This window comes from Motacilla alba, unplaced genomic scaffold (genome assembly GCF_015832195.1).
Source record: "Motacilla alba alba isolate MOTALB_02 unplaced genomic scaffold, Motacilla_alba_V1.0_pri HiC_scaffold_34, whole genome shotgun sequence".
Taxonomy (NCBI): Eukaryota; Metazoa; Chordata; class Aves; order Passeriformes; family Motacillidae; genus Motacilla; species Motacilla alba.
The window spans coordinates 1,486,610-1,498,062 of record NW_024037436.1 but is presented as its reverse complement, the minus strand read 5'-3'; the positions used below and the strand labels follow the sequence as shown (position 1 = coordinate 1,498,062).

General features: G+C 47.1%; 1 protein-coding gene across 1 annotated transcript in view; it reads left to right on the top strand.

Annotated features, from left to right (window-relative positions):
• Positions 1-2,568: 2,568 nt before the first annotated feature.
• LOC119696561 (EVI5-like protein) overlaps positions 2,569-11,453 on the top strand; it is a gene marked incomplete at its 3' end in the record, with an annotated part of 50,432 nt that continues 41,547 nt past the window's right edge. Inside the window, exons 1-2 of the mRNA XM_038126305.1 lie at positions 2,569-2,717; positions 10,458-10,647. Coding sequence (XP_037982233.1) covers positions 10,466-10,647 — 182 coding nt within the window. The remainder of the gene's footprint in view (positions 2,718-10,457; positions 10,648-11,453) is intronic.

The window sequence follows — 11,453 nt, the reverse complement described above, 5'->3', positions numbered from 1 at the left end:
ACGTGAGGGGTAAAGGGGGGGAAATGTGAGGAGAAAAAGGGGGAGAAAGGTGAGGGGAAAAGAGCGGCAAACATGAGGGGAAAAGGATGGGTAAGGCGAGGGGAAAATGGTGGGAAACATGAGGGGGAAAGGGAGAGAAAAGTAAGGGGGGAAAGGGTGGGAAACGTGAGGAGAAAAGGGAGAGAAATGTGAGGGGAAAAAGGAGAGAAAAGTGAGGGGAAAAGGGGGGAAAAGGTGAAGGGAAAATGGTGGGAAAGGTGAGGGGAAAGGGAAAGAAACGTGAGGGGAAAAGGGGGGAAATGTGAGGGGAAAATGGTGGGAAACGTGAGGAGAAAAGGGTGGGAAATGTGAGGAGAAAAGGGGGAGAAACGTGAGGGGAAAAGGGCGGGAAATATGAGGGGAAAAGGGGCAGAAAATGTGAGGCGAAAAGAGGGAGAAACGTGAGGGGAAAAGGGGGAGAAACGTGAGGGGAAAAGGGCGGGAAACATGAGGGGAAAAGGGGGGAAACATGAGGGGAAAAGGAGAGAAAAGTGAGGGGAAAAGGGTGGGAAACGTGAGGGAGAAATAGAGGGAAATATGAGGGGGAAAGGGTGGGAATTTTCCAGTGCCAGGACAGATTTTAAGCACCAACCCAGAGTCCATGGATGAGAATTTTGAGCCTTTTTTGCGCAAAACAAAGGGGCCGGAGGAGCAAAAATCTGATCTTGAGGGGTAATTTAATAAAAAAAATCCTAAATTTTTGATTTTTGGGAGTAATTTATCTCAAAAATGAGGCTCTAAGGGGACTTCCAGTTGCTATCCTTGTGCTTGACCAGAAAATCCAGCTCTCCAGGATGTGGTTTGCCAGGAACTTCTGGAAATTCCTGGAAATTTCTGGAAAAAAAGCAAAATAAAGAAGAATCAGGAGATGAAGGGAATGGAGTGTGGAAAAGAGAATCAGTTGGGAAGAGCTGGGATGTGCCACATGTGGGACAGAAAATGGAAGGTGGAGAAATTCCTGATATTTGGAGGAATATTCCCATTTTGTGTGAACAGGGATCCCCTCACCCCATCCCTGGGCATTCCCATATCCAGATCCCTGAGGGAATGAGGGATCCCCTCACCCCAGATCCCTGAGGGAATGAGGGATCCCCTCACCCCATTCATGGGCATTCCCAGATCCAGATCCCTGAGGGAATGAGGGATCCCCCCATCCCAGATCCCTGAGGGAATGAGGGATCTCCTCACCCCATTCCTGGGCATTCCCAGATCCAGATCCCTGAGGGAATGAGGGATCCCCCCACTGCAGATCCCTGAGGGAACGAGGGGTCCCTTCACCCCGGATCCCTGAGGCAATGAGGGATCCCCTCACCCCATTCCTGGGCATTCCCAGATCCCTGAGAACATGAGGGATCCCCTCACCCCATTCTAGTTCCCTGAGGGAATGAGGGATCCCCGCAGCCCAGATCCCTGAGGGAATGAGGGATCCCCTCAGCCCATTCCAGATCCCTGAGGGAACGAGGGATCCCCCCACCCCAGATCCCTGAGGGAATGAGGGAGCCCCTTACCCCAGATCCCCAAGGGAAGGAGGGATCCCCTCACCCCATCCCTGGGCATTCCCAGATCCAGATCCCCAAGGGAATGAGGGATCCCCTTACCCCATTCCAGATCCCTGAGGGAATGAGGGATCCCCTCACCCCAAATCCCTGAGGGAATGAGGGATCCCCTCAGCCCAGATCCTTGAGGGAATGAGGGATCCCCTCAGCCCATTCCTGGGCATTCCCAGATCCAGATCCCTGAGGGAATGAGGGATCCCCTCACCCCATTCCTGAGGCAATGAGGGATTCCTGCAGCCCAGATCCTTAAGGGAATTAAGGTACCACTCAGCCCATCCCTGGACAATCCCAGATCCAGATCCCGGAGGGAAGGAGCGATCCTCGCTCCATCGCGGCTGACCCCTCACCGCTCTCCCCCATCCATGGGGTCTCCAAAGGCGCCTCTCCCTTTCCCCACATGGCTCCTCGACGCCCCATTGGAACAGACGCCTGTCAATCATCTCTATTGGCCAATAGAAGTCGCGAATTTCAGACGAGGGCGGGACCAGCGCCGACAGCTGGAGGGCGGGACTCCGCCTCGTACCCGCGCTTCCATTGGCTGTCATAGCAGCTTCTGCCCTGCAAATGGCTGAGACTCCTGTCAATCACACCCAAGCCCTCAGGCGGAGCGGCGGGGCCGGTTGTCCTCTCCTGTCAGCCAGGTGCCACTCCAAGCGAGACGCGGCAGTTGATTGGCTGTTTTACCCATCAATCATCCGCACCTGAGCCTCGGTTCCTACACCGCTTCCCAGCGCTCCGCACCTGAGCCTTCCATTCGCCGCTTCCACACCTCTTCCCACCGCTTTCACGGGGGTGTGGGCGCCGAGCCCCTCCTTGGCTCTCATTGGATACACACTCTGCCCATCAACTCGATTGCGCAATCCTATTGGTTAGAGGAGCGGCAGGCGGGGCTTGTCCTTGCATCTCCCTCTTGTGATTGGCGAAGACGCTGCGGGTGGGCGGCCCCAGACGCGGAACTCGAGCGCTGATTGGCCGCGGCGCTTGCCCGCTGTCAGGCAGTGCCGGCCGGGGCGGCGGCGGCGGCTCCGCGATGGCGGCGGGCGCGGGGCTCCGGGGGACGGGGGAACGGCGCGGAGCCCCCCGGGGAGGGCGGCCGGGGGTCGCCATGGCCACGGACCGCAGGTACGAGGGCCCGGGGGGGCCGTGAGGGAGCTGTCATCGAACAATGGAGGGTTCTGGGGGCGGGGGGGGGCGGGGCATCGCCCCCCTCAGGGGGAAAATGGAGGCGCCCCCCCCCCATAATGGGGTGAGGGGGTTCCCGCCTTTTTTGTGTGAGGGGGAACAGCCCTGAGGGGCGTTTGGGGTCATCCCCCCTTTGTGAGGGGCTTTGGGGTCACCCCCCACCCCTCTTTGTGAGGGGCTTTGGGGTCACCCCCTCTTTGTGAGGGGGATTTGGGGTCAGCCCTCCTGAGGGGTGTTTGGGGTCACCCCGTTTTTGGGGTTTTGGGGTCAGCCCCTCTTTGTGAGGGAGTTTGGGGTCACCCTTCTTGAGGGGGGCTTTGGGGTCACCCCGTTTTTGGGGATTTGGGGTCAGCCCTCCTGAGGGAGGTTTGGGGTCACCCCTCCTGAGGGGGGTTTGGGGTCACCCCGTTTTTGGGGATTTGGAGTCAACCCCAATTTGTGAGGGGGTTTGGGGTCACCCCGTTTTTGGGGTTTTGGGGGTCACCCCCTCTTTGTGAGGGGCTTTGGGGTCACCCTTCTTGAGGGGGGCTTTGGGGTCACCCCGTTTTTGGGGATTTGGAGTCAACCCCAATTTGTGAGGGGGTTTGGGGTCACCCCGTTTTTGGGGTTTTGGGGGTCACCCCCCTTTGTGAGGGGGCTTTGGGGTCACCCCATGTCTGGGGTTTTGGGGGTCACCCCCCATTTGTGAGAGGGTTTGGGGTCACCCCGATTTTGGGGGTTTGGGGTCACCACCCCTCTTTGTGAGGGGGTTTGGGGTCACCCCCCTTTTTGGGGGTTTGGAATCACCCCCCTTTGTGAGGGGGTTTGGGGTCACCCCTCCTGAGGGGGGTTTGGGGTCATCCCCCCTTTGTGAGGGGGTTTGGGGTCACCCCCTCTTTGTGAGGGGGATTTGGGGTCACCCCTCCTGAGGGGGGTTTGGGGTCACCCCCTCTTTGTGAGGGGGATTTGGGGTCACCCCCCCTTTGTGAGGGGGTTTGAGGTGACCCCGTTTTTGGGGTTTTGGGGGTCACCCCCCTTTGTGAGGGGTTTTGGGGTCACCCCTCTTGAGGGGAGTTTGGGGTCACCCCGTTTTTGGGGTTTTGGGGTCACCCCCTCTTTGTGAGGGGGGGTTTTGGGGTCCCCCCCCTTTGTGAGGGGCTTTGGGGTCACCCCCTTTTTCGGGGGCTCTCGGTCTAATCCCCCTTTTTGGGATTTTTGGGGCTCAAACTCCCTCTTTTTGGGACTTTTTGGGGCTCAAACTCCCTCGTTTTGGGACTTTTTGGGGCTCAAACTCCCTCTTTTTGGGATTTTTGGGGTCCACCTCCCTGTTTTTGGTTTTTTGGGGGGAATTTTGGGGGATTTTTGACCTTTTTTTGGGGTCAACCTCCCCGTTTTTGGTTTTTCGAGGAAATTTTTGGGGGATTATCGACCATTTTTTGGGGTCCACCTCCCCGTTTTTGGTTTTTTGGGGGGATTTTGGGGGATTATTGGCTTTTTTTGGGGTCAACCTCCCCCTTTTTGTTTTTTTGGGGGCTTTTTTTGGGGTCATCCTTCCCCTTTTCGGTTTTTCGAGGAAATTTTTCGGGGATTTTTGGCTTTTTTTGGGGTCAATCTCCACCTTTTTTGTTTTTTTGGGGGCTTTTTTTGGGGTCAACCTCCCCCTTTTTGGTTTTTTGGGGGGATTTTTGGTGAATTATTGGCTTTTTTTGGGGTCAACCTCCCCGTTTTTGGGCTTTTTGGGGGGCTTTAGGGTTTTCTTTGGGGTACACCTCTCCCTTTTGGGGTCACACTGGTCCTTTTCTGGGCTTTTTGGGGGGTTTTGAGGCTTTTTGGGGGGTGAAATGTGAATTTTCGGGGGAGAAATGTGAATTTTCGGGTCTGAAATTTGGGATTATGGGGCCGAAACCTCAAATTTTGGGTCTAAAAAGTCAAATTTCGGGTTGAAATGTGGGATCGAATGTGGGATTTTGGGGCAAAAATGTCCATTTTGGGGCTGAAATGTGGAATTTTGGGGCTGAAATGTGGGATTTTGGGCTGAAATGTGGATTTTTGGGCTGAAATCTGGGATTTTGGGGCTGAAATGTGGATTTTGGGGCTGAAAATCTGGGGTTTGGGGTGGAAATTAGGGTTTTGGATGCTGAAATCTGCAAATTTTTGATGCTGAAATGTGAATTTTTGGGCTGAAATGTGGGATTTTGGGGCTGAAATGTGAATTTTTGGGCCGAACTATAGGGTTTGAAGGCTGAAATGGGACATTTTGGGGCTGAAATGCGACATTTTGGTGATGAAATGTGGGATTTTGGGGCTGAAATTTGGGATTTTGGGGCTGCAATGGGAATTTTTGGGGTGCAGGGTGAGATTTAGGCCTGAAATGTGGCATTTTGGGGCTGAAATCTGGGATTTTGGGGCTGAAATGTGAATTTTTGGTGCTGAAATGTGGATTTTGGTGCTGAAATTTGGGATTTTGGGACAGAAATGTGGGATTTTGGTGCTGAAATGTGGCATTCTGGGGCTGGAATGGGAATTTTTGGGGCTAAAATGTGACATTTTGGGGCTGAAATGTGAATTGTTGGGCTGAACCAGAGGATTTTTGGTGCTGAATGTGAATTTTTGGGGCTGAAATGTGGAATTTTGGGGCTGAAAATTGGGATTTTGGTGCTGAAATGGGGATTTTTTGAGGCTGAAATGTGGGATTTTTGGGCTGAACCAGAGGATTTTGGGGCTGAAATGTGGGGTTTTGGGCTGAAATTTGGGATTTTTGGGCTGAAATTTGGGATTTTGGGGCTGAAATGTGAATTTTTGGGGCTGAAATCTGGGATTTTGGGGCTGGAATGGGAATTTTTGGGGCTGAAATGTGGATTTTTGATGCTGAAATTTGGGATTTTGGTGCTGAAATGGGAATTTTTGGGCTGAACCAGAGGATTTTGGGGCTAAAATGTGGCATTTTGGGCTGAAATGTGGGATTTTGGGGCTGAAATCTGGGATTTTGGGGCTGAAAATAGGATTTTTGGGGCTGAAATTCAGGATTTTGGGGCTGAAATGGGAATTTTTGGGCTGAACCAGAGGATTTTGGGGCTGAAATTTCGATTTTGGGGCTGAAAATCTGGGATTTGGGGGCGGAAATTTGGGGGTTTGGGGCTGGAATTTGGATTTTTGATGCTGAATTGGGAATTTTGTGGCTGAAATGTGAATTTTTGGGGCTGAACCAGAGGATTTTGGTGCTGAAATGTGGGATTTTGGGGCTGAAACGTGGCATTTTGGGGCTGAAAATCGGGATTTTGGGACTGAAATGTGGGATTTTGGGGCTAAAATGTGGAATTTTGGGGCTGAATTGTGAATTTTTGCGCTGAAATCTGGCATTTTTGATGCTGAAATGTGAAATTTTGGGCTGAAATTTGGGATTTTTGGGGCTAAAATGTGGATTTTTGGGGCTGAAATGAGAATTTTTGGGCTGAACCAGAGGATTTTGGAGCTGAAATTTGGGATTTTGGGGCTGAAATGGGAATTTTTGGGCTGAAATCTGGGATTTTGGGGCTGAAATTTTGATTTTGGGGCTGAAAATCTGGGATTTGGGGGCGGAAATTTGGGGGTTTGGGGCTGGAATTTGGAATTTTGGTGCTGAAATGTGAATTTTTGGGCTGAAATCTGGGATTTTGGGGCTGAAATCTGGGATTTTGGGGCTGGAATGGGAATTTTTGGGGCTGAAATGTGGAATTTTGGGGCTGAAATGTGGCATTTTTGGTGCTGAAATGTGGATTTTGGGGCTGAAATGTGAATTTTTGGGCTGAACCAGAGGATTTTGGAGCTGAAATTTGGGATTTTGGGGCTGAAATGGGAATTTTGGGGGCTAAAATGTGGGATTTTGGGGCTGAAATCTGGGATTTTGGTGTTGAAATCTGGGATTTTGGGGCTGAAAATAGGATTTTTGGGGCTGAAATTCAGGATTTTGGGGCTGAAATGTGGATTTTTGATGCTGAAATTTGGGATTTTGGTGCTGAATGTGAATTTTTGGGGCTGAAATGGGAATTTTTGGGCAGAACCACAGGGTTCTAAGGCTGAAATGGGAATTTTTGGGCTGAAATTCAGGATTTTGGGGCTGAAATGTGGGATTTTGGGCTGAACCAGAGGATTTTGGTGTTGAAATTTTGATTTTGGGGCTGAAATCTGGGATTTGGGGGCGGAAATTTGGGGTTTTGGGGCTGGAATTTGGATTTTTGATGCTGAAATGGGAATTTTGGGGCTGATATGTGGATTTTTGGGCTGAACCAGAGGATTTTGGGGCCGAAATTTGGGATTTTTGGGCTGAAATTTGGGATTTTGGGGCTGAAATGGGAATTTTGGGGCGGAAATGTGAATTTTGGGGCGGAAATGTGAATTTTGGGGCTGAAATGTGGGATTTTGGGGCTGAAATGTGAATTTTTGATGCTGAAATGTGGATTTTTGATGCTGAAATGTGGATTTTTGATGCTGACATGTGGGGTTTTGGGGCTGAAATCTGGGATTTTGGTGACAAATTTGGGATTTTGGGGCTGCAGTGTGGGAATAAATGTTGGATTTTGGGGCTGAAATGGGAATTTTTGGGGGCACAATGGGAAATTTTGGCATTTCCATGGGTATTTTTGGTGTTTCAATGTGCGTTTTTGGTGTTTCAATGGGAGGTTTTGGCATTTCCATGTTCATTTTTGGCATTTCAATGTGCATTTTTGGTGCTGAATTTGCATTTTCAGTGTTTCAATGTTCATTTTTGGTGTTTCAATGTTCATTTTCAGTGTTTCAATGTTCATTTTTGTTATTTCAATGCAAGTTTTTGGCATTTCCATGTTCATTTTTGGTGCTGAATGTTCATTTTCGGTATTTCCATGTGCGTTTTTGGTGCTGAATTTGCATTTTCGGTGTTTCAATGTTCATTTTTGGCATTTCAATGTTCATTTTTGGTATTTCCATGTTCATTTTTGGTGCTGAATGTTCATTTTTGTCATTTCCATGTTCATTTTCGGTGTTTCAATGTTCATTTTTGGTGCTGAATGTTCATTTTCAGTGTTTCAATGTTCATTTTCGGTGTTTCAATGTTCATTTTTGGCATTTCAATGTTCGTTTTTGGCATTTCCATGTTCATTTTTGGCACTGAATGTTCATTTTTGGCATTTCCATGTTCATTTTTAGTGTTTCCATGTGCATTTCTGGTGCTGAATGTTCATTTTTGGCGGTTCCATGTGCGTTTTTGGTGCTGAATGTGCATTTTCAGTGTTTCCATGTTCATTTTTGGTGTTTCCATGTTCATTTTTGATGTTTCAGTGTTCATTTTTGGCATTTCAATGCGAGTTTTTGGCATTTCCATGTTCATTTTTGGTGCTCAATGTTCATTTTCAGTGTTTCAATGTGCATTTTTGTTATTTCAATGCAAGTTTTTGGCATTTCCATGTTCATTTTTGGTGCTGAATCTTCATTTTCGGTATTTCCATGTGCATTTTCGGTATTTCCATGTGCGTTTTTGGTGCTGAATTTGCATTTTTGGCATTTCCATGTTCATTTTTGGCATTTCAATGTTCATTTTTGGTATTTCCATGTTCATTTTTGGTGCTGAATGTGCATTTTTGGCATTTCCATGTTCATTTTCAGTGTTTCAATGTTCATTTTTGGCATTTCAATGTGGGTTTTTGGTATTTCAATGTTCATTTTTGGTATTTCCATGTTCATTTTTGGTGCTGAATTTGCATTTTCAGTGTTTCAATGTTCATTTTCAGTGTTTCAATGTGCATTTTTGGCATTTCCATGTTCATTTTCAGTGTTTCCATGTTCATTTTCGGTGTTTCAATGTGAGTTTTTGGCGCTGAATGTGCATTTTTGGTATTTCAGTGTATTGCAATGTTCATTTTTGGCACTGAATGTTCATTTTTGGTGCTGAATGTGCATTTTTGGTATTTCAATGTGAGTTTTGTTATTTCAATGTTCATTTTTGGCATTTTAATGTTCATTTTCTGCACTGAATTGTCTTTTTTGGCATTTCCATGTTCATTTTCAGTGTTTCAATGTTCATTTTCGGTGTTTCAATGTTCATTTTCAGTGTTTCAATGTGCATTTTTGGTATTTCAGTGTTCATTTTTGGTATTTCCATGTGCATTTTTGGTGCTGAATGTGCATTTTTGGTATTTCGATGTGAGTTTTTGGTATTTCAATGTTCATTTTTGGTGCTGAATGTGCATTTTTGACATTTCCGTGTTCATTTTTGGCATTTCCATGTGCATTTTTTGTATTTCAATGTGCATTTTTGGTATTTCCATGTTCATTTTCGGTGTCTCAATGTTCATTTTTGGCATTTCCATGTGCATTTTTGTCATTTCCATGTTCATTTTTGGCATTTCAATGTTCATTTTTGTCATTTCCATATTCATTTTCGGTGTCTCAATGTTCATTTTTGTCATTTCCATGTTCATTTTTGGCATTTCCATGTTCATTTTTGGCATTTCCATGTGCATTTTTGGCACTGAATGTTCTTTTTTGTCATTTCCATGTTCATTTTTGGCATTTCAATGTGCATTTTTGGTGCTGAATTTGCATTTTCAGTGTTTCAATGTCCATTTTTGGTGTTTCAATGTTCATTTTTGGCACTGAATGTTCATTTTTGGTGCTGAATGTGCATTTTTGGTATTTCAATGTGAGTTTTGTTATTTCAATGTTCATTTTTGGCATTTTATTGTTCATTTTCGGCACTGAATTGTCATTTTTGGTGTTTCCATGTTCATTTTTGGCACTGAATGTTCATTTTTGGCATTTCCATGTTCATTTTTGGCTCTGAATGTTCATTTTTGTCATTTCCATGTTCATTTTCGGTGTCTCAATGTTCATTTTTGTCATTTCCATGTTCATTTTCGGTGTTTTAATGTTCATTTTTGTCATTTCCATGTTCATTTTCAGCTCTGAATGTTCATTTTTGTCATTTCCATGTTCATTTTTGGCATTTCCATGTTCATTTTTGGCATTTCCATGTTCATTTTTGGCTCTGAATGTTCATTTTTGTCATTTCCATGTTCATTTTTGTCATTTCAATGTGCATTTTCGGTGTTTCAATGTTCATTTTTGGTGTTTCCATGTTCATTTTTGGCTCTGAATGTTCATTTTTGTCATTTCCATGTTCATTTTTGGTATTTCCATGTTCATTTTTGTCATTTCCATGTTCAATTTTGTCATTTCCATGTTCATTTTCGGCTCTGAATGTTCATTTTTGGCTCTGAATGTTCATTTTTGTCATTTCCATGTTCATTTTTGTCATTTCCATGTTCATTTTCGGTGTTTCCATGTTCATTTTTGTCATTTCCATGTTCATTTTTGGCGCTGAATGTTCATTTTTGTCATTTCCATGTTCATTTTTGTCATTTCCATGTTCATTTTTGTCATTTCCATGTTCATTTTCGGCTCTGAATGTTCATTTTTGTCATTTCCATGTTCATTTTTGTCATTTCAATGTTCATTTTTGGTATTTCCATGTTCATTTTTGTCATTTCCATGTTCATTTTTGTCATTTCCATGTTCATTTTTGGCATTTCCATGTTCATTTTTGGCATTTCCATGTTCATTTTTGTCATTTCAATGTCCATTTTTGTCATTTCCATGTCCATTTTTGTCATTTCCACGTTCACTTTTGTCATTTCCATGTTCATTTTCGGTGTCTCAGTGTCCATTTCTGCTGCTGAATGTCCCCAGGTGAGGCCATGGCGTCCCCGCCGGGCAGCCCCGAGCCGTGCCCGTGCCCGTGCCCGTCGCCGTGCCCGCTGCCGTGCCCGTGCCCGTCCCCGGGGGGCCGCGGGGGCGCGGGGCCGGGGGCTGAGCCCGAGCCCGAGGCGCTGAGCCCCGACGAGCTGCAGCTGCTGGCCAAGCTGGAGGAGCAGAACCGGTGAGCACGGGCACAGTTCACATTTTCTGCCTTTTCCTGGGGCAAAAACTGCAGTGAAAATCCAGTTCCTGTGGGGCTGGGGCAAGATCTCTGGGTTTGGGGTCATTGGGGGGGGAATATCTCCATTTTTGGGGTGAATATCTCCATTTTGGGGCGAATATCTCCATTTTTGGGGAGGGTTTCTGCACTGTTGGAGTTCTGGGTCACTCCCACCCACTCTGGGCACATTTTGGGTCAATCCCACCTCTGCTGGCCACCTTTTGTGTCACTCCCACCCTCTCTGGACTCCTTTTGTGTCACTCCCACCTCCTCAGGACACATTTTGGGTCAATTCTGGGTCACTCCCACCCTCTCTGAGCACATTTTGGGGCGGTTCTGGGTCAGTTTTGGGTCACTCCCACCTCCTCAGGACACATTTTGGGTCAGTTTTGGGTCACTCCCACCTCCTCAGGACACATTTTGGGTCAGTTTTGGGTCACTCCCACCTCCTCAGGACACATTTTGGGTCAGTTTTGGGTCACTCCCACCTCCTCAGGACACATTTTGGGTCAGTTTTGGGTCACTCCCACTCTCTGGGCACATTTTGGGTCAATCCCACCTCTGCTGGACACCTTTTGTGTCACTCCCACCCTCTCTGGACTCCTTTTTTGTCACTGCCACCTCCTCAGGACACATTTGGGGTCACTTCTGGATCACTCCCACCCTCTCTGGGCACATTTTGGGTCAGGTTTGGGTCACTCCCACCTGCCCTGGACACCTTTTGTGTCACTGCCACCTCCTCAGGACACATTTTGGGTCAGTTCTGG